At 39.1% G+C, this 24374-nt stretch overlaps 1 protein-coding gene across 1 annotated transcript in view; it reads left to right on the top strand.

Annotated features, from left to right (window-relative positions):
* The window catches only part of grm5a (glutamate receptor, metabotropic 5a), a 59045-nt gene extending 35131 nt beyond the window's left edge, over window positions 1-23914 (top strand). The window contains exons 14-18 of the mRNA XM_088320714.1: window positions 2630-2788; window positions 2866-2991; window positions 8045-8227; window positions 8481-8650; window positions 13585-23914. Of these exons, the coding sequence (XP_088176840.1) occupies window positions 2630-2788; window positions 2866-2991; window positions 8045-8227; window positions 8481-8650; window positions 13585-14173 (1227 nt within the window). The 3' untranslated portion in view covers window positions 14174-23914. The remainder of the gene's footprint in view (window positions 1-2629; window positions 2789-2865; window positions 2992-8044; window positions 8228-8480; window positions 8651-13584) is intronic.
* Window positions 23915-24374: the final 460 nt, after the last annotated feature.

Below are 24374 nucleotides of genomic sequence, written 5' to 3'. Positions count from 1 at the left end.
ATAAGGACGCGGAACAGTCGCCGGAAGGACGCGGAACAGTCGCCGGCCAATTTTGCACATTTTCCACTGCGGGAAACCACGGGCAAAAAAAAAATCGCAAAATTTTACCCGCGATACAGATGCAAAAAGCTGTGTGACCGGGCCTTTAGATTAAGTCTGTTTTGTTAATCAGCAGTTAAAAACAATGCAGTTATCACACCTTGGAGTGCTCCAGGACTAAGTGGATTGGCAAGAATCATGGCTCCAACATGAGAGATGTCTCTTGAGACCAAAGACAGGATCATCAAACATTTTGAAGAAGGTAACTCTACTCGTATGTTTGCCAAAGAGGTGAGCTGTTCACAGTCAGCTGTATCAAAGATTAAACACAGCATAGGAACAAGACTGCAACAGGCTAAGGAAAGGCAATTATGGACTGTGGATGACTGGATGAAGGTTATCTTCAGTGATGAGTCACAAATTTGCATCAGACAAGGTGATGATGCTGGAACTTTTGTTTGGTGCTATTCCGGTGAGATTTACAAAGAGGAATGCCTAAAGGAAACATCAACAATCCCACAGTCCTTTATGATATACGTCTGCATTGTCAGGTAAAGTCAATGGCTGTGGTCAAATCTGCAATAAATGTACAAGTTAACATTGGCATTTTTGGCAGCTTTCTTATTCCTTTAATGGGAAAAATGTTTGGAGGTGATGAACTCATTTTCCAAGATGAGAATGCATCATGCCACAGAGCAAAAACTGTGAAAGCCAAAAGTGATGCAACTAAATACTAGTGATATGTTTTGATTGTTATTTCTTTGTCCGTTTTTCATGATCCCGTATTATTTCCCTCAGAATGGAATGATTCCATATTTATTTCCCTGCACTTACTCTATAAAAGTAACATTTGTCAACCATTACAATGTTTTTTTTAATGTATTTTAGTCTTATTGAATGCCAATATTTTGCACTTTTGAATGACCTAAGATTGTTTCATGTTTTTGAGTTTGTTCTACAGAATAAAATGTCTGAGTGAGGGCTTCCCCAAGACTGGTAATTCAATTTTGCTAGGGGGTTGTATTTTCACCATTTTCACCCTAGAATAAAAGAAAAATGTGGGTGGAATAACTAACTCTCAACAAAGAATGGTACCGTCACAAGGTGTCAGACAGACCCAAATGTGTGACAGAAAGGGACAGAATACAGGGGATGAGATGAAACACCACCAGGGAAGTATTTATTTTACAGCAACAAAAAAACCTTACTGGAGGGAAGGGTGTGTGGGACCGGAACTGCTTAGTAGGAGATTTTGAGAGGGGAACTAGACAGGGGTTTCAATCTTGATGGGGAGATTTTGGGTGTACCCTTAAAAAAAAGGATGGCCTGAGAGGACTATCTTGGGACAAAGAGGAAACTAAAAAAGGTGTTACGAGCGGTAGGTTTTGGAGTGGGTATTTACTGTAAAGGTGGCTAATTGTCTAGTTCAGGGGTGGCAAACACGCGGCTCTAGAGCCGCATGTGGCTCTTGGCCCATAAGAATGCGGCTCTTTGCCTCATCATATTTTCTATATACTGTGGCGCTTTGCCTCGTTTCATGTTTAGTATTTTTCCCCCTCTTAAAACACACTTGAATCCATCAGAGTTAATAACAAATAATAAATAATATTTTGAAATTCATTTGACAGAATTGTTGTTTTTATGCTGCTCCGGACACATAACTGACTGCCAATCATCTGTGTAGGTTACGTCTAATGTGGGTCAGTGCGTGGTGTGGCTCTTTGACTCTCACGGTTAAAAATGTAGGCTCTTTGTGTCAAACTTGTTCGCCACCCCTGGTCTAGTTGAAATCACCTTGGGAGAGTAAAAAGTGCAAGGGTGTGGGAAATGGGGTACTACTGCCATCTTTGGAGATGTAGACGGACTGCAGGTGCCCAACCATGGCAGGTATTAATTAAAAGAACAGGAACAACAAGCAAAAACAAACCTGGGCTCAAAACAACTACCAAAGTCTGTGGACCTGAAACAAAAAGAAAACCTGACATGATAACAGAAGACCGGATGGAAGTGGCATAGAAATGGCAACAACATTTGACACTTGGTTTGTTTTCGTTTTTTGTACCTGTTTTTTGTCGATAAATACCTTCTTTTGTCGAATACACCTGCCTCCATTTTGACATGACAGAAAGAACAAGAAGATTTGTAATGATCATTTGAAAGCTGGCGTCTGAGCTGCCGCCAAAGTTCTGCGCTTCTCTTTTAATATGTTAACCATAAAAGGATGCTCGAATACACTATAAATGTTTCTCAAAGGTAAAATAGTTACTGTCAGCAGGATAAATAATTGTGACTGCATTTCCAATTTTTTGCACTGTATTTTCGGGTGTAAAAGGTGCACCGTGTTATGCGTTATGCGTTTTGCTTTTTTTTTTTTTTTTGTGCACCTTATAATCCGGAAAATACGGTACTTTCCAGTTGCTCTATGAAAGTATGGAATATTTGTAGGAGGAAGCCAAAGGATGAATCCAATAATATATTGAGTGCTGGCTGTGGTGTGTGTTGTAGTAGGAGGGAGGAAGTCAGTTATCAATATGTATTTATATATTTGTCCTCCGGGCTCAATAAGCAGTTGATGTATTTTTGAAAACAGACCAACCGCATTGCTAGAATCCTGGCGGGCAGCAAGAAGAAGATCTGCACCAAGAAACCTCGCTTTATGTCCGCCTGCGCTCAGTTGGTCATCGCTTTCTTGCTCATTCTGCTGCAGCTCGCCATCATAGTGGCCCTGCTCGTCATTGAGCCCCCGCAGGTGGATTTTAATTATTTTTTTTTTAGTCGAAAGGAGTTTAAAAGTTTTTCATGATGTTTATTTAATGTCCTCTCTAGGTGATTCACGACTACCCCAGCATACGTGAAGTGCACTTAATCTGCAACCTTACTATGTTAGGGGTGGTGGCACCATTGGGCTACAACGGCCTGCTTATCCTGAGCTGCACTTTCTACGCCTTTAAGGTTTCCATACGTACACACTTGGTCACATGTATCAAACTCATGCCCAGCAGGCCAATTGTCATCTCTGCGAGAGCTTAAAAGGTCTGAGCCACTAAAAATAAACGGGTCAAAAGAGTACTTTGACCAAAACTTACATTTCCCACAATGCCTATCAACTATAATATCCACGAAGCTCAGCGCCACTACAAGCCACTATTCCCATACCGATGAGTGAGATTGAGAAATACATGATTCTAAAATGTCAAAGAAGAGTTTCATATTTAGTTATCAGTGGCCTTCAGCAGTGCTCAGTCTGAATAAATGTAACCCTTAATAACTATTTTATGGCTAAAAATCCTTTAATGCAGCTAAAGCTGTGACACATGAAAAAAACAAAACATCAATAATAACCTCATAAAAATGCAAGACTATTTAGTAATAAAAATACATTTTACTAATGAAAAATCATTCTTATTTGAGCACAAAATACATCTTCACTAGGGTGGACCCCAGTGCATGAAGCAGGAATAGGCAAGTTACTCAAAAACACATGACAAAGTAAACAACAGCAAAACTATCTCAACCAAATAACAAAAAACACCTCGGAAAGCAGGACGAACTTGAAAAAGGTGATGGTGGAAAACAAAGGTGGAAAATGAAAGTGACCCGACAACAAGTACTGTCCAAAAAATCATTATGAAGGGTCAGGCTAATTACGGACAGGTGTGGGGTAATTGGACACGCTTGTTCCAATTACAAACCGATTAGGCACCCTCTGGTGGATGGAGGTGCGTCAGACCCTAACATCCTCCTTTCTATCATCAATAAGATTTATATTAGCAGTGTCTGAAGCTTGTGACCAAAAGTTACCGGACACCAGGGCAGCCAACTCTGAAACTCTGCCCAGCCATAACGTTGCCTGCCCCATTGTTCACAACTTCAAACACAATAAGACGACTAATCGCATAAAAAAACCATTGTATTAAGGATTGATAATCAGAATATATAACAGAATGACACCTTAATATTACGTTTTTTTTATAAATCTACTTATAACATTCATTGCATGTATATGACATCGCTGTTTTCCATCTGCCATCAGTATGTACCTGCATTTACTCATCTTTATTCACGCAACCACTTAACCATTTTTCTTGTGTTCTCTGTGTGTCTACTTTGGAAAATGATGTGCAAATGCACGGCCTTATAACGCTCGGGAGAGTTTGGAAGCTTTAAGTTATTCGATGCAGGCTTCTGATTGGCTGCCGATTATGCAAATGGTCTCCATGCACTACTTACTTCTGCGTTCGAGTGAGGATGGTTAGTAATTTCCGGTCTCTCGTAAACAGCATGAACAAAGCGCGAAATAACGTCATGGCGAAGTTAACTTATACACCCTGTTCGTTGGAGTTGCCGAAGATCACAGTAAATGATGTCCGGAGAATTGTCCAAGCGTCCGGCGCAGCACCACAGACCAGACTTGAAAAAGCAAGAGTGACTGCGTCACATTTCAGGAAGGTCAGTCGTGTTGCTCCAAGCAAAGCAGAAAACCTGGCAGAAAGACTCATCCGAGGAACACGACAAACTGAACACATAAAGAGGGGTCTGCAGATAGAATCAGTGCCTTAAAGGATTATACCGTTTTTAAAAATGCGAAGTTAACCACGTGTGGGCTAGTGGTTCATCCAGATGCACCGTGGTTGGGTGCATCACCTGATGGTCTGGTATATGACCCTATCGAGCGACCAACATTTGGGCCCGTTGAAATTAAATGCCCAAATATACAAAGTTACATAGATTGCAAGTACCTCAAAATTGATCATGGTGTACATAAACTGAAAGAAAGTCATTGGCATTATTGGCTGGTCCAGGGGCAGTTGCTGATTCCGGTACTTGAATGGTGTGACTTAGTTATCTTTGCCAATGAAGACATTCTTGTGCAGCGCATTCACAGAGACCATTCTGTGTTGCATTGTATAAAACAAAAAGTTGATTATTTTTTCTTGTACTCACATTTGTCAAAAACCTTTCAATGTGCAAATAAGTTGACATGGTACAATTTTCAATGCAATACTCTCATTAAAGAAAAAGTCAACGAGCTGCAATGGGAGCCATGTATGTAATTTAAAGAACGCAAAAACATAACACAAAATTCAACACTAAAGCATATTGCAGGTAAGTTATCTGGAGTCAAATATCTATACACATCTGTGGGCGTTAGCTATCAGTTCCAAGCTTTGACAATGTCGGCTACACACTCGAGAGCTACTTTTAACAATTATGTCGTCTCTTCGATTATTGATGACCCGCCGTTTTCGTAATTCAGAGTTTTGGGGAAACGTATGGAAGCTTAGGACCAAATTACAAGTAGCCAATGCTTTACATTGAGGTACACAGCAGAGGTGGCTGGTTGAACTGTCTCTCTGTTTTTGAAAACAAACATTTGTGCGTTTACAAGTCAGTCTGACCTTAAAAGGGCATAAGAAGAGTTTAAATTAATTACAAATAATGTCCAAAAACAAAACCTTATTCGGCTTTGGCGGGTTTGTTGCTAGCATAACATTGAGACCAGCGCTGACCGGAAACTTCAAACTATCCTGAGATTTTTCCTAAAATACGTCATCGTCTCTCTTGCATAGAGCCTATTGTAAACGAACCGAAATTCCAAAATTTCCAAACCGAACGAAGATTTTGAAATCGGAATAAAGCAAACGTTTGATTTGAAAAAAACAAAAACAAAAAAATAACTTTAATTTTTTTTTGCTTGAAAAAGTTGTCGGCCACCCGGGCAGTGACGTTTTGTAAGTTGTATGCCCGACATAAAAGATGCACGCCCCGGGCGTCCGGGCAGTAGTTATTTCAAACACTGATATTAATCAGTCTGTCATACAGATTATTCATGCATTTAAATCAAGTCAAGTCAAGGGCTGCACAGACCACAGATTATTGCAAACCACAGACTATTATGACACCATCACCTGATATAAAACCTGCATGAGGAAAAATAATACACAGATGAACAGATATTGTCAACATAAAATATAGGTTATTCATATGCTATAGAATAGAAGTGTGTTTTAAGATTAGATTTAAACATTTCCACTGAAGTTGCAGATCGAATCTCGGGGGAAGAGCATTCCATAGCACCGGGGCCCGAATGGAGAACACTCTCGAACCTGCGGATCTCTTCTTGGCTCTTGGGATCACTAGTAGACCAGCATTTTCAGAGCGAAGGCTCCAGACGAGAACATAGGGGGAAATTTAATCTCAAAGATATGCAAGTCCATGCATGATTTTGTATACTACTAACAGAACCTTAAAATCACATCTTAAGCTAACAGGGAGCCAATGCAGGTTAGCTAAAATCGTGGTGATGTGATCAAACTTTCTTGTCTTAGTTAAAAGCCCCGCTGGAGCATTTTGTACCAGCTGAAGGCTCTTGATTTTGGACTTTGGGAGACCGGAGAGTAGTACATTACAGCAATCGAGACGGGAGATAACAAACGCATGAATTATAATCTCCGCATCCGACTGAGACGGCATAGGGTGCATTTTAGCAATGTTGCGAAGATTATAAAAGCTGTTCTTGTAATATTCTTAACGTGTGTTTGAATGTCAAATATGACATCTAAATTTTTGACTGAGTCACTCTGGGTGAAATTACATTTGTCAATGTTCAGAGCTGTTTTTGAGAACAAGTCACGGCATTTAAATGGACCAATAACTAGCATTTCGGTCTTTTCAGAGTTCAGGCGCAAGAAGTTGAGTGACATCCATTCTTTTATCTCAGTGAGGCAGGACTCCAAATTTCCAAAGTTGATTGTGGCAGATTCCGCTAACAGAAGATATAGTTGAGGGTCATCTGCGTAGCAATGAAAACTGATATTATACTTGCAAATAATATCACCTTATGGAAGCATGTAAATGCTGAAAAGAAGTGGGCCAAATACTGAACCCTGCGGAACACCACAGGGAACACTAAAGGGCTCAGATGTCATTTCACCATATTTAGATTTCATCAAGACATTCTTTTGCCGCCATAAAGCTTATTCTGAAATTCAAGCCTGTCCTGACATACTTCTGGCACAAGTTTTCATTTAATCTGAATGAATGAATAAAAAAAACTTCATTTTGATCATTAGTACAATAAAACAAAAAGTCAGATAGCAAAAACAATGTTAACATATCCGAAAAGGAATATGAAAAGCATATGCTTTTTTAACCCAACCCCTTCTATCTCAGTAATCTCCTGTGTATTTACATATAACAAATACCTCACGAATATAAAAAAATATAAAGGTTCATATTACAAGATAATAGGGGAATATAATAATAATGATAATAAAAAAAAAACATTGTATTATTTTATTTTTATTTTCTTCTTCTTTTATACTTTGAGCGATACAAAAAGTAGATATAATCGCATAAAAGAAAGTAACAAAAGAGCATTAAGGGTAAAACATGCTTACAAAATTCCACGACATGATTTAGGGATAAAAATGTCCGTTCGACAGAAGCAAAAGACATGAAGACTTTTTTCATATTTTCGTTGTGAAACTTCTGTATCCACCTCTTATCCAATAATAGTTTGTTAAACCTCTGACGCTTCCCAAGGCCTGTTAGCAGGCGCTGGCTCGCCAACTTGGAATCTGATTGGCTAAACCAACCACTTTGGTCAAACTCTGATATAATATCTCACTGCCTTATGAATCTTTCCAGGGCAGAATACTGACCCTGGCAACATGTTATGGCTAAAATGTGATTGGGTGAATGCTTAAATATGAGAGCACACATCTAGAATCAACGCAACCAGGGAGAAAGCAATGAAAGGAAGCTGACAAGGGACTTTAGAATTATTTAATAAGTATTCATGGACGATACGGAATAAGGTTATAACATCATATACTGTGTATCAGATATGTTTTAGGCCAGTAGAGAAGGGCTTGCGGGACTCGACAGCCCACCACTGCATTAAGCTGCCGTGGCCCTCGATGAAAATCAATTTAACATCCCTCCACTGTAAATACGAATATCATCTCCCTGTCCTATATGATTTCTCCTTTGCTTGTTGCAGACTCGTAATGTTCCGGCCAACTTCAACGAGGCCAAGTACATCGCATTCACCATGTATACCACCTGCATCATTTGGCTAGCCTTTGTGCCTATCTACTTTGGCTCCAACTACAAGATTATCACCATGTGCTTCAGCGTCAGCCTCAGCGCAACTGTGGCGCTCTGCTGCATGTTTGTGCCTAAGGTCAGTGCAACTGGAACTGTCAGGTTTTGAGGGTGAGCGACCCGTTTGGGGGAGGAGGAAATTGGAGCAGGGGTGCTCAAAACAAGGGATTGCATCTAATAACAAAAGAAGGTGGCAAACAAACATGGGTTCACTAAACAATGGAATGTCCAAATCAGAAAAAAATCTGGTGGTAGGGTGTGTGTAAGTCCCTAACATGATAACCTCCCTCAATTATCGACGCAAATTCCAGTCTTACACTTTGCATTCTCAGGTGTACATCATGCTGGCCAAGCCGGAAAAAAATGTGCGCAGTGCCTTCACCACATCCACGGTGGTGCGGATGCATGTTGGCAACGCCAAGAAAGCCTCCAAGGATGGTAAACCATCGAGCAGCATGGCCAACCTGTTTAGGCGGCGGTCGTCTGGGCAAGAAACTGTAAGGTAAGCGTAGCAGGTGGCCAATTCATGCTGGCATCCCCAATGCACACCCACACAAGCTTAATGTAAAGCGTTTTTAAAGCAAAAGTATACTCAACGCACCATACTGAATCTCTATATTTACAGCCACAGTACCGTGAAAAAATATTTGCCCCCTATCCTGAATTGTGTGTTTATGCATATTTATCACTCACAAAGGTTTCATCAAACAAATTTTAATATCACTCAGCAAAAACCCAAGGACATACGAAGGGCGCTTTTGAAATGTTGATTCCATTAATTGCGGCACAAAAACAAATTAAAACTTAGCTGGCTCTATGAGAAACAGTAATTACGTCCTGAACCTAATAGCGAGTTGGCCCACCTTTTGCATCGATAACAGAAATCAAACTTTTACGATAATTGGTAATGAGTCTTTCAAAATGCTGTGCATAAAATTTGGCCCACTTTTGTTTGCAAATTTGCTTTAAATCTGTCATATCGGAGTGTTTTCTAGTATCAACAGTCCGTTTAAGGTCACACTACAACATTTCAGTTTGTGTTTCAGATTGTTGTCCTGTGTTCCAAAAGCGCTTGAGACTGAGGGCACGAACTGATGGCTGGACATTCTTCAGTATGTTCTGATAAAAAACAGAAATCATTATTCTATCAACCACAGCGCATTGTCTTGGGCCTAAGGCAGCAGAGCAGCCCCAGACACTGCCACCAACATGCTTTACAGTTGGCGCCATTTTCATTTTGTCAAATGGTTTGACGAAAGTGGAAAAAAATCTCTGCTGTCACAAAAGAAAACAAATAGTCGTCTCACATTTGCCAAAAAGCATCTTGGTTATCCTCAATACTTTTGGAGAGACATTCTGTGGACTGATGAGTCGAAAAGTGAACTTTTTGGAAAGTGTGTAGTCCGTTACACCTGGGGTTTAAATTGCACAGCCTTTGACAAAAATAATGTGATCCCGACAATTAAGTATGGCGGTGCCAATGTGATTATCTGGGGTTTCTTTGCTGCCTCAGGACCAGGAAAACTTGCTGTGGTTAACGGAATTCTGGTGTTTAACAAAGGATCCTGAAGGAGAACATCCAGCCATTTGCCGTGATCTCAAACTTAAGCGCTCTTGGATCATGCAACAGGACAACAATCTGAAACACGCCAACAAGTCCACCACTGACTGAAGGTTCTGGAGTGGCCAATTCAAAGTCCGGATTCTAATCTATTGAATCATAGTAATCGTGTTTCTGCTAACCAGAAAGTGTAATGTGAGGTTCACTAATGTCAAGTGACACTCCTGAAAAGTGTTGAATGTTCCTAAATCACTTTAAGTAATCTTTTTTAAACCAGTCACTCTGAGCGCTCTGAAGCTAAAATCATCCCTGGCTTGTACAAAGGGAAAAGTGAGTTTCGTTCCTAAATTTGAGCATGCGCTCTGAAGTCGGATATTTGCAGTTTTATTTTTTGCTTATGGCAGTATACTCATCATCACGAAGGTAAGGAGCATACTCCCCCCTCCTATACATAACCTACATACTTCCAAATATGTCATGAATTACGGTACCTAGTCCAACCCTGAACTGGCAAGCATTGAAACGGGAGGTAGCCTGGAGGGATACGTCCCTGAACAGAGCGCGACCTCATTTCGCTTCTTCTTTTGGGAATATGCCCAAGGTTTTTTGTTTCGAAGAAAGATGATGGAAAACACAGCTGATTTTACGATGACATTGAATCAAAAAGAGACAGGGAATTAGGGACACCATTAAGTAGAACACAAGTGGCAAACTCAGGATGGCCCGTGGGCAAAACGTAGCCAGCCATATAATTTTGTGTGACCCGCAAGACAATGCTGAGAGAAGCGCAAGAAAAAAATGAGCTGCATTGCGTCGAACAATGACCTGCAGTCTTAAGTATGTCCACAGGGTGTCATCTAATCCAGACGCAACTGGTGAAGCATTCACTGTGGCTTTATTTGCTGTCTACTATTGATCAACCAGACAACAATGAGGAAACCGATCTAAAGCCGTTTTGTGTAATATTTGACCACTAGATGGCTATGTTTTCTAATATGAACAAAAACCAATGGCAAAACACAGCAGAAAAGCATTGTGGCGACTTAAGTGGGGGTCCCACATATCATTTCTGAACCTATGTTTTTGTTTGATTAAAAAATAACATTGGTATAATAATTAATGTATATTTGCCTGGTATTCAATTCAATGTTTTTTTTTTTTAGTTTTAATTTTTTTGTACCAGTAGACGGCACTAAATTTAAGACAATGTCCCTTGACTTGAAATAAAATTCACGAACGTGCTGTTCAAAGGGACAGTGTGTAATGTTTAGTGCCTCTTAGTGGTACAAAAACCTTTGTCCAGTAAAAAACAACAAGATTGATTTGAATACTTGGAAAAAAATACATTAACTAGCTTAGCAATGTTCTCATTATCTCATTAGCTGCATTGCTTATCCTTAGTAGGGTCGCGGGGGTGCCAGTAAAGCCCATCCCAGTAATCATCGGGCAGTGGGCAGGGGACACCCTGAACTGGTTGCCAGCCAATCGCAGGGCACACAGGGACAGACAACTCGGTCGCTCATTCACACCTAGGGACAATTCGGACCCGCCAATCCACTTGAAATGCATGTCTTTGGAATGTGGGAGGAAACCGGAGTGCCCGGAGGAAACCCACGCAAGCACGGGGAGAACATACAAACTCCGCACAGGAAGTCCGGTAGCTGGATTTGAACCCACACAGGAGGTTCCCAAGACCTTAGAACTGTGCCACACACGCGCTAACCACTGCGCCGCCGTGCTGCCTCATACCAATGTTATTTTTCATAAAATATCCTAGGTCGGAAATTTGTATTGTTTTGACATAGTAGAATCAATACCTGGAAGTTGCTGCCATTTTTGTCTCTAATCTTGCTGCTACGCTGTGCTCTCGGTACTGTTTTTTGTCCGCGTTAGTCAATATAGTGCCATCTACTGATCAAATATTACACACTGGGTCTTTAAGGCAATACGAAAAAGCAAAATTAAAAAAGAAATGGCACCTGTATGTCTTTGCAAAAAAGGAAAGAAGCTTTGGCCCCTTTTTGTAATAGATAGGAAATCTAAAAGTGAAGTTCCTATACTCGGGTAAACCGAGTATAGGGTAAACATTTTCATATAATAATTTGAATTAAAATTATGAACTTTTCCAAATCATGAACTCATCATTTAAAATAGTGTTTTATGCTCTTTTTCACCCTACCGTCTGCATGAGTTTCAAAAAACTGGAGTGGAAATCAATTTAAAATTCACAAATACACAATTAATAAACACTACATGAAATCAAATCTTAGTGAAGAAAATTTGATGACAAAACCAATTCAATAATCGTTCTATTATAAAATCTAACATTCGTGAATTATATCGGATTTCCCACACTATAAGGCACACCCCTCAAAAATAGTTTTCTGTGGTATGTTATTCATACATAAGGCTCACTGGACTATTAGCCAAATGGAATTAAAATGCATTAAGGGCTAGGGTTGCATAAAAAAATAATTATTATTGTAGAACATAAAATGAAATATGTCATCTGATTTCACCACTAATATTAATTTTATCAACAAACAATTGAAATGTTAACCACAAGAGGGCACTGGAAGACCATTTTATAATTTTATCAAAGGCAGAACAGTTACCGTAAGCTTTAATTGTCACTATTGATTTCATATTCTATCAATCGTATTTTCTGGTATATAGGGCACACCGGATTATAAAGTGCACCTTCAAATTTGCCTTCAATTTAGGATTTTTAGCTGCACCTTATAGTCCTGAAAATACTGTAAGTTATTTGTGAGCCTCCCAAAAATATCCAGCCCTCCGTCTTAGGCCTTTGAAAGCATAGATAAATTTATTTAAAATTGTTGAGTACTTTTAAATTTCATTTTTATTTAGTTTTATTTGACTAGGTCTTCAAAATTCTGTAATCTGACCAGGGCCAGTCCAAGCCTTCATGGAACACTTAGCAAAATTAGATTAATGGGCCCCCTATTTCTTGAATATTTGCATGCCCATTACAATTTATACCTTGTTCTACTCTGTCATTATGAAAACACCTAAATTACTAGATGTGAGATTGTAATACACAGTGATTAAGGCCATGAAAGCAAACAAAAGATTTGCACATTTGCTGAAAAGTTCTAATTAAGATATGGCAAAGTGAGCCACTTCTCCAAGTGACCACACAGGAATCAATACATAAAAGCTCAAAGGGCAGCCAGGCATATTTACCTGTAGTTTATAACCTGAAACGGTACTAGATTCAATTACAAGAGCAGCCCGAGGTTGATTTATACTAAAATTTCAAAGTGTTATGTAGTACAAGGTGGGATATTGAAAGTCATCTAGGCCATATAAAAGTAACAGCCTTGGCAGGGAAGCCCAGGCCTCTCTAAGCCCAGCCACTTACTCCAGCTCATCCGACAGGATACAGAGTCATTCCTCGGCCAGCATAGAGATAAAGTCTCCCCAGCGTGTTCTGGGTCGCCCCTGGGGCCTCCTGCCGGTGGGACATGCCGGGAACACCTCCCTAGGGAGGCATTCAGGAGGGATCTTTTTCAGAAGTCTCTCTCGGATTACCGAATTTTTCACCCTCAAAAAAATGAAAGTTTTAAAATTGTTATCCGGCAAAGTAATCCTTATTTTAACTGAATGTACCTGTGATTTAATGTTCTTCTTTTCTGTAAATGTAACGAAATACAATTCAATTTTTTGTAACCTTACTCCGTAACACCGTTACATGTATTCCATTACTCCACAAGCCTGGTCCCGACAGGGTCGGACATTTAGTATGAACACCGGCTGTTGTTTTTCTACCATGTCGCCTCTGAGCTAAAATGAGTTTGAGACCCCTGAAGTAGAACATTGAAGGTTGGAATTTGTGATTTTACACTTCCTAGCTCCAATGGGAAGACTTCTACCTGGGAGCAGAACGATCACGGAAGCAGGCCCAATATCTGGAAGAGGATGACCTTTCACGTCAAGAAGAAAGACACAACGGAAGCCAATCAGACCGCCATCATTAAGCCTTTCTCAGCAGGCGATTGCAGCAAGGCAGCGGTGGAGGCGTCTCTTGAGCGTCAATGGTTCTTAGACGGAGACAACGGTAGACCGTTGCCTGCTGAGTGCACCGTCGGTGACATCAGCATTGTCGGCGTTGGTGAGCTCGGTGTGATGGGCGGCCCGGTAGGAGGCATCTCAGTCATAGAGCAAATCAACTCTGTGGTCAACAACTTTAACCAGCTGGAAGTTGCCAATGCGCCGCACTCCGTCCATGCCTCCGCTGGGAAAATGTACGGGCAAATAGCACAACGGGTCAGAGAAACAGAGGAGCTGACGGTGTTTACACCCCCATCGCCGTTTCGGGACGCCTCTCTCAGCTCCAAAGGAAGCTATGCTTGCTCCTCAAACTCTTTATCCGATGCCTCGGAGGCTGAGTATGGGCAGCTGCTGCCACGACACTACAGCCAAAGTGCTTCCTCTTTGTAAATGGTTCCTGTGAACCAAAAGTGTGGTGCCTTGAAAACAACAGAAACAAATTACAATCTTATCTCTACATACGAGCATAATTTGTTTCAGCATCATGCTCAAATCTTAAATTACTCGGGTAACAGGCAATTTTTCCGATATCAATTATCGTATTTTCAGGACCATAAGGCTCATGTAAACATTTCTGATTTCCTTTAAATTGAGCTGCGCGCACTGTGTGTGATGTAGAGCAGCCTGCCTAAGATTGGGCGCCCACCTCGAGACTGGGAGCTCACAGGTAACAGAATCATGCTTAAGACTTACAACAATTTGGGGTAAAATATGATTTTTGGGAGATTTCCAACTAGTTGCAACTTGTATGCAATCTCCTGTGACTTCTATGCATCTCCTGCGTGAACATGACAAGTGGAACTGCGACAGGTGGGAATACGACAAGTGTCCTGCTTGCGCAGAAGAAGACACGTGGCGTCAAATGTAATGGCACCATTGTTTGCGGAAGTACTCATGGATTCTTATGCCGTAGTGTATCTCCCAATTTGAGGCTGAACAGAGTTGCCCTCCCAAATATTAAATAAATCCAAAACCTCACATTCCCCCCATTGAATGCTTTCCGTTTTGAATGCATGATGTGTTGATATCTAGGCTACGGGGAAGAATATGGAAACCGAGCATCCGCGAGATAGTTGAGGATTAATGAATCGATGGTTTACGAGAGGAGGAAGCTGAAAAACAGACTGTCCTTTACTTTGTAATGGATACTTAAACCACAGCCAAACTCAGGTTTGCTCTCGCTGTATTTTTAAATACGCACAATTGTATGCTCGTCTGTTTAGTTGTAAGGAGCCGCATCAGACGGCACTCGCACCCTATCAGGCTGTGCGCCCAGTGTATGTGTCAAATACAGAAATAGAACCAGTTACAGACACTGTGACTTTTAAGACGATGCGCCCTTTGGTCTTGAAAATATGGTAATTAATTCCAGGATCATGCTCAAATCTTGAATTGGTTGGGTTAGAAATTATTTGATCAATATTAGATACCATAAATCCTGGACTACAAGCAGCTACTTTTTTCCTACATCTTAAACACTGTGTCTTGAAATAGGGTGCAAATTTCAACTTTTCAAATCTACACTGGTAATATCTTTCTGTGTGAAAAGCTGAGCGGTGACATCTGGAAACATTTCTTTGAGAGAAATAAGTCCATGTTTTTACAATCATACAATACATATTAGGAGCAAAACAATAGGTACTGTATTCAGTATTTACAACATACTCATAATATTTCGACTTTTGCAACCACAAATCAAGTCCTCAATTCAGACATCTGAATTGAACAGCAGTGGAAGTTTCTATCAAAAACTTTACACTTTTCATTGGCTTTGACATCAGGTCACTGGAGCTTCTTCTAATCCACGAGGAACATTTGCAAGCGAATGCAATTTACCGCAACCATTACAAAATCACAGACAGGTCTGTGTGATGCAGCCCTCATTCTCGATTTCATCTTGCACAATAATAAATATGTGTTCACCTTTGTAATCGTGATCTTGAAAGTTCACATGTTCCAAAAACATCTTAGCTAGTCAAATTAGGAGTAAAAGAAAAACGGCTTGGTTGAATAGGTCACTATCCACCACAACTAATCCACCCCAGTGAGTTCCCTTACAAAGGCTCTCCAAAAGCCAAGCTAAAAGCATTTAGGCGTGGAGGTAAAAAAAAACATAAGTGCTCTTTAAACTCAGTTGGGCATTGTTAACACATACTTTATAAACAAATATTTACTTTCAGCTTTTTTGTAAGGACACCTCAAACAATACACCATACCTCTAAACTTAAAGTCCAGTAGGGCTTGTACAAAGACAAAAATTTAAATTTTATCCTCGAATTTGCGCCTGCGTCTTTTAATCAAGTGTGCACTGTAGTCCAGAATTTATCGTAATTAAAAATGTATTAATCTGTACCCAGTCTCCCAAAAGCTTCCGAGTTAACATTAAATAGCTATAAAAACATCTTCTAGATCACCAAAAACACATTCAAATAGCCATTAAAATTATCAAATAGATAAGATGACAGTAACAACATAAAATTTGAGTTTTTTTTATTATTACTTACCATGAAATAAGTCGGTGGTTGCTAAGGTAACAGAGGTCTATGCGTGGTGCGGGAGAAGTGGAGGGAGGGTCACGGGAGGATTGACGGGGCACAAAAGACTGTTGTTAATGCGTGATCACTTTCTGTAAACTTCAAATTAGTTTCTGTAACTTTACATTTTCACAGCATTTACTTTTTATTTTATTTTGTTTGTATAAAGCGAAGCGCTGCATAAACTCTTCTGCGGCTTTGTTATCTGCACTCGCTGTTTCCCCTTGCCGTACCAGAGTGTATGACAGTCCTATTCTTGAATTTCTCAAACGATGACTCCTTAAGTTGTAGATCCTTGTAGATAGACAGCAACTTCTGCTCTCTGTGACGGTATCTCGGTCTAGCTCCTTTTTGCGTACCCACAATGAAACAAGTCTCTCCATTTTGTCATGAAAAGTGCGTCGCAATTTTGAAAAAAACAGTCACACCCCTAGTCATTTTTGTAAGCCTTGATGACATCTCCCTGTTGTAATAGCGTGCAAATAGTAGGTGTTGGCCGATAGTACTGCTCAGCTAGGTCCCTCACACAAAGACCACGCTCAATTTTGTCTATTATTTCCTCCTTTGTTTCAATTCACATCATTTTCCTTTTTTCTCGAAAAATAGCTTAACTTTTTCTTTCCCAGAACTCATGGCTAGGGTCGCAAAGAGAAAAAAAGGAGACATAATATGACGAAAACATAGTGCAAAATATGTGTAACCAAGTCCTTAGGATCAAGTGTCCGATGCTAGTTAGTGATGTGCTAACTGGGACGCGCTGATCGTGGCGGTGAGCAGTTTTGAGCAGTAAACGGTCTCGCAACTTGGATTTTCCCTCGTATGTCAGGCAAGATTTTTGTTCCAAACTATTTCTATTAAAATTAGCGTGTCTATAGTTGCTCGTATATAGAGGTATGACTGTATAAGGACATGATCACTTCTTTGTCCAGTGAAGAGATCATTAAATCAAACTTGTAAACGAGAATTTTCTTGCTCACATAATAAAGCATGAAGTGACCATTGGACGTGAATTGACAGGAAACAGGAATATGCTTTCCTTTCATTCTTCTATCATGAGATTTAGAAGATGGCAGCTAATCCAGAAAAAGTCCCCAAAAAAATTTGATCTCACATCGATTTACAACATCAGGCAGAGAAAACAAGAGGAAGAGTGAACCAGTTTTTGTAATAAGTCATCTTGACTGGCCAAGATCATTCTCCAGGGCACAGTCCAAGGGGGCCAAAGGAGTGAAAGACCAAAAAAATGGGCCGACGAGATCGAGGAATGGACTGGTGCCAACTTTGCCACAACCAAAATTCAGGCAAGGAGCCGTCAGCATTGGAAAGTACAGTCCAGAGTTGCAATCTCAGTGGTACCCCAACGACCAGGCTGTTAAGGGTTTTTTCAACCCTTTGCTTTAAATGCATTTGGAATACCGAAGGATAACACATTCTCAAGAAAATAAACGAACTATACTACTTTTGAACACAGATTCACATTAACCTGGCAGACTAAAGAAAGAAGAGGAACTTAATAGGATTCTGAGGAGTTAAACTTATGTCCCTGCAGAATGTGCTCCTCATTAACTCTTGGATGCAAAAGTGGTGTCAAAAATGACCTTATGTGAATAAAAGTAACAAAATAACTTGTCAAAATTTGAAACGCCGATGATGTCACCGGTCATCAGAGAGGTGTCCTGTGACCGGACAAAGCTTTCTGTTGATGCTTTTGACTAATTGATGAATGGGAAATTTCATGAGGACACGCAACGAAACAATTCTTTTTGTAATCTTTCGATTACAAATGAACAATTTGGCGTTTTAAATCTTTATTACACTGCTGGGGAGTGTGACCACTTCCTATAAGTGACAAAAATATCTGTCCGTGAGCACTGGTGTGCATTGGTACGTTGGTTTGTAACCTTTTGCGGTTCCTGCTTGTTTCGGCAGAGTTTTTGGTTGGAAACGGATTGGGGAAAGTTAATTTGTGGCTGTGTAGTCCTCTACAATGACCTAGCAGTTCATACACTCTTCCATGAGAGGGGTTATAAATCAATGCATTTTTGCAATTTAAGAATGACCTTTCTTTCATTTTGGTTAGAGATTATATATTTTGTTGTAATAAAAAGGGTCGTTTCAGTTTTGACTTGTTTGTTTGTTACTTTTTATTTACATTTTTCAGTTTTAAGAATAGCAACCAATGGGGTCATTTTTACCACATTTATGCATCCAAGGGTTAACTATGTTTTTTCTGTTAAGACTCATTTGTTTATAAGGTTTATGGTTTAAGAGAATTCCAGGAACTAGATATGTCTTGCTCTTAAACTGAAGAGCTTGAAGTAACAGTGTGTATTATTTGACCACTAGATGTCATTGTATTGTGTTGTAGGACCAAAAAGTGGTATAAAGCACAAAAAACATTCCAAACTACCAAACCACACTTTTTCTTCCAATTTTTTGCCAAGCTTTTGGCCGAGTGTTTTTTTTTTGTAGGAGCAAGGTGGCAGATAATTATGTTTGCTCCCTTTAGGTGAGCGTCATGTTATGTAAAATTAATACAAATTCCTCAACATGTGCATGTTTGTACGATAGTTACTGTAATTTTGCTTCTTACCTAAATCACTGTTTTGTTAGTATTTTATTGAAAGAAGTTTTTTACCAAAAGGAGACGGTAAATAATACACACTGTCCCTATAATGGCGCCAAATAGAGAAGTTTTAATGGAGGGTGGGTTTTCCAGGCCTCCAATTTGACATTAATTCACTTTAGCAAGAAGCTGATAAAAGGATTCAAAGAAACGCTGAAAGTAACATGAGCAAGGACAGCAAGGGAATTTTTACATTCCGAAGAACAATTGAAATTTTGATAAAGACATTCTTACCATTAATGTATAATGTACTTATGTTCATTTTTGTATTGGCCAATTTTCTTCAGGCTGACTTTCTACAAGGACCAGTAATTGTTCACAGCATAATTTGTAGAATGAGAAAGCCTGATTTGCTCTGGCAGGTAGTATATAGAGGAACAACCCTGTCGTTAGGAGAAATAAATGTATAAATAAATAAATACTGAAAAGTATGTGTAATATATAAATAAAATAACACATAAATAAATCACGAAAATCACTAATATATGACATAAATGCAATTCTTTCAGGGTTTATCATTATTTCTCATTTACCTTGTCCTGGATTTTGTCGCATATTTGGTCCTGTGTATAATAATTTATTTTGTCATGTATTTTGTCGGGGTGACATTGCAGATGAGTGGTTAGCACGTCTGCGTTACAGTTCGGAGGTCATGGGTTCAAATCCAGCTACCAGCCTTCCTGTGTGGAGTTTGCATGTTCTCCCCGTGCTTGCGTGGGTTTTCTCTGGGCACTCCGGTTTCCTCCCACATTCCAAAAAACATGCATCCGGTAGTTGGCTGGTCCAAACTCTCCCTAGGTGTGAATGAGCGAGTGAGTGTGCCCTGCGACTGGCACAGTTCAGGGTATACCCTGCCCACTGCTCGAAGATGACTGGGATGGGCTCCAGAACCCCCGCTACACTACTGAGGTTAAGCAGTGCAAATAATAGATGGATGGATGTATTTTGTCGTTTGTTTTGTCACAACCAAATGTTATTTAAATGAAGCGGCTTTTCACCTATTGGTGGTCAAGGTGTTGCAGGTGACAGTGCACTCGTTAATCAACCAGCGGAGAAACTCGGCCAGTTCGACCTGCGCCCTCATTAGAATAACATTTTTGTGACAAATTATTTGAAAAATACGTGACAAATTACATAACCAAATAAAAGACAAAATACACAACAGTATACAAGACAAAACACATAAAAAAGTAATATATAAATAAATAAATAAATGAAAAAATGCATGAAAGGATAAATATAATTTAAGTGATATATTTAGGTGTAACGAGACTTATTTATGCGTTCATTCATGTATATCTTTGTCGGTATTTATATATTTCCACATTTATTTCTACACAAACACAAAAATGATAAGGTTAAAGGTGCATTGCTGAGTTTTTAATTTGTTTAAATGACAACTGCTCCCTCTGGCCTATAGTGCAGCACATTTCTTTCATTGAAAAAAAATCCTGTTCCATCTCCGGTAAAATTAAATCCAAATGATAGCTTTTCGCTAGACCACACAGGCACACAAACTGGATAATTTCCCATGGTGCACAACGTCAATTGATTACTGTGCCGCGGCACGCTGGTGTTCACATTGGTTAAAAAACACTGAGTCTAGTGTCATTGCAGCCATCCAACAGCCCAAAACTTCCAAATGAAATGAAAATTCAAGCATAATAGGCACAGTTGCAGTTAAAATAGCATGACTCTGATTACTTATCTTGGTTTTGGTGGATTATACATAATGTAGAAAAAAAATACCTTCGGCCAGGATGTAAAACTCAGTTTGCCTCTGGGGTGGATCCAGACTTTCTGTTCTTAGGCGGACTGGATCATGTTAACTCCAAATTTTTAGCTTTGTTTTTCAGTATTTTTCTTTATCATTTATTCGTAACCTATCCTACGTATTATAATCACGGATGACAAGGGATGTTTCCTAAACATAACATATTTATTCCTATCCAGTGGGGAAGATAATTTAAAAAAAATCTAAAACGCAGAACACGGACTAACGTTACAGGTACGTGCATATCTTCGACCAGTGGGTTTTCGACCAGTTTGCCTGGGCACTGTAGTGAGAGCTTGTTTAGTGTGCCGCAGGGAATTGCTTAGTATCTTTCATATATACCAGTGATCAGTAGTTAGCCGTATCATTAATTAGCAGAAGATAACTTTTTCATTTTCTTTTTATATACAGCTCATCAGGTAGCACACTGCATTTATTTCCTAATTTGTTTAATCAATAAGCCATTTATGAATCCATATAAAAAATATCCAACCCAGTAAAAATATTGCACAAAATTTTGCTGGTTTAATCATTATTCTAACCACCAAAAACAAAATGTGGTTAAAAAAATAGAACAAAAAAAAAAACGTTTGTTCCACTGGCAGATCATTCTTCCTCATTTTAAGTGCATTTGGGTTTTTGCAAAAATAGTTGTCAATCAGGTTGAAAACATAGTAAAAGATGGAACAAAATTAATTTTCCATATTACCTCCTGAGTCATCGTGACCAGAAATTAAAAGAAAAACATAGCACAGTCACAAAAGCTAGAAAAAAAAGCATATGCTACTTTGTGCAAAAACTAATTCTAAAAACTTTAGATCAGACATGTCCAAAGTCTGGCCCGGGGGCTAGTAATTTGCCCGTGATAACATTTTTACTGGCCGGCGGCCTCTGTCATAAAATAATAATATCTGGCCCGCCATTAATGTTGACCGCAGTATGAAATACATTTGTCCTCTCCAAAAAGATCACCATTTCAAAAGATGGCAGTAGTCATTTGGCCAACTAATCTGAAACAACTGCGTCTGCCTTATTTACAAAGAAACTGTAGCTGTTTAACTGTAGCATAAATATTATTCTTACCAAACTATCAGCTCCACCCCAAATGACTAAATAGTACAATCAAATGTTCATTCCCGGTGACACTTTTAACGGTAAACAACTCCCCTGAGGCGATAAGCCGCTTCCTCTTTTCGTTTCCAAAAATGTCCAGGGCTCTCGCCAACAGAGGCCGAGAGCACTTGTTGGCGTTTAACATGTCAAGTGAAATACAGTACTAGTAATAAAACTTTAAAACCTAATTATATAAAAACAACTATGAAAAAAACTGTGTCTTACAGAAAATACGTACTCAGAATAAATCATCCAATCAGCTGGATCCAGCCCGCAGGCCGAATGTTTATAATTTACTAGTTTGCAATGCACCTTTAACAAAAAGTGATATTTATTTGTTTTACAAAACATCTTGAGCAAATGCATTGACGTTTATGAACCAAGCTCCTTGTGAGGACTGCTCCCACATATTTGGGTACTGTACATGACTAAAATGTTTCTTTAAATGTTTAATTTAAGGCCGAATATGTTATACGTTTTTTTAAGCTCACAGGTAAATATTTGTTCTGCCGCAATTTAGAAAAAAAGAAATGTTTACTAATGTGGATTCAAATCACCTCAGGACTCGTAGTGTAGCAAAATGCTGAAATGTTGTTCATCAATATTTATTATATATTTTTCTCCTCTTTCTTTTCAAGTTGGGTAGGTAAAATCAAATAATTTGCTATACTTTGTTGTTTTTGTTGTTGTTGTAATTCTAGTTTAGTCACTATAATATTTTTGAATATCAGTTAGGGTTTTGAAGGGAAATTGTAATGTTTGACCACTAGACGTCGCTGTATTGTGTAGTGAAGTGGTCTTCAACCCCTAAGGACAGTTGAGGTACCCGCGGAACTGATCTGAATATAGCTCACCAGTGCTGGTTCATTGTGATTTTCTAGTAATATTATTTTTGTATTAGTTGACTGACTCTATTTAAACCTAAGTTTAATAATTAACCTGGTAATAAAATAGAAACAACATAGTGATAAGAGCTAGCTAGCTTTTTTTTTAGCTTTCTTACTAGCTTTTTACTTTTATTTTCTTACTATTTTAGCTAGCTATTGTGCTCTTTTTTAGTTTTTTACTAGTTTACCTTTTTAGCTATCAAGTTACCGTTTTAGCTATAAAGTTAACCATCTAGCTAATTTATTATTTTAAAAGTTCATATCAATCTGGGTGAACATTGCACTTAGTAACGAAAACTAGCTCTCTGCTCAAAAAAGGTTAGAGGCCCCTAGTGTAGTGCTACCAAGTGCTACAAAGCACAAAAAAGAAAATACACTACGGAGACTCAAAGTGAACTGCACTATTTTCCCAATTTTTTGCCCAGCCTTCCACAAGGTTGTTGGTGGTACCCTTAGGAGCAAGATGACTTTGACCTTTGAGAATTTGAAAAAATGCACATTGATGTTATTCAAATTATTATTTTTTTTCCCCAATGAATCAAGTTTAGTAGATGCTAAATACTAAATATTGTCCCCTTAAGGCCAAATCCGTTCTGAATGGCTTCTTGGCAGTAGCTCAGGAGGTAAAGTGGTCATCTTGGGACCAAGAAGTCACAGATTCGAGTCCCAGCTCTTTAGAGTTAAATGTGGAAGTGTCCTTTGGCAAGACACTGAACCCCTAATGCCCCGATAAGCAGGAAGGCACCTTGCAGGGCTGACTCCGCTATCGGTGTGCGAGAGTGTTTGTTAATGGGTAAGTGTGAAGCACATTGTAAAGGGCTTTGGGAGGTCTTCAGTGACTGGTTAGAGGGCAATAGAAATCTATCCATTTACCATTTAATCATTTATGGTGAGCCCAAATGCATGATGGGCTAGCCTCAATTTAATTATTATTCCTAACTAAACTTTATTTCTATTTCTTCAGTAGTCAAAAGTTTATTTTGTGTGCTGCTGCATGTTTACACACTCATGTCAGTGCAATATTTGACTGCATTGTTGCCATGGCGGCATGAAGCTCTGTGCCAAAAGACATTGTATGAGATGAGTTCTACTCAAAAATAATTTGCTTTGAATCATTTAAACTAAATTTGTCTTAAGTGTAATATTTTGCACTGAATATTAAGTTATTGTGTGAATAAAGTTAAGTTGTTAAGTCAGTTTGATTGTGCTGTTCCCTGGACATATTTTAAATTTTATTTCCTCGTGACATGTTTTAAGGGTTATGTATGATGAGGCAAAACTACAATTTTAAATCAGTAGAGAAGGGTCTCAATTGTTATATACAGAGTCATATTCATGACATCGAAGTGTCCAAAGATGTTGATAACCTTTTAAGGGTTGATGTAAAATGTTGACAATCTATGAGAAAGACAGAAGCCCTGTACCAACTACGCATAGAAATATATTGAGATTTGTGAGAGATAAGGGTATCTAGAGGATATACAAATAAGTGACCTTGCACATCAAATTCACGAAACGAGTGGTGCCATTTCCACCCGTTCCGAGTCCCTAGCGAGGAACATATAGAAACTAGATCATGAGCCTCACAAACCAGATACACCTGGATCTCAAACTGCACATCCTGTCTATCTATAAGTTTTACTTTAGTTACTATAGT

Source organism: Urocampus carinirostris, chromosome 17, assembly GCF_059441175.1.
Source record: "Urocampus carinirostris isolate Australia breed hairy pipefish chromosome 17, RoL_Ucar_1.0, whole genome shotgun sequence".
Taxonomy (NCBI): Eukaryota; Metazoa; Chordata; class Actinopteri; order Syngnathiformes; family Syngnathidae; genus Urocampus; species Urocampus carinirostris.
The sequence above is the reverse complement of the archived record's forward strand: the minus strand, read 5'-3'. Positions and strand labels throughout refer to the sequence as shown.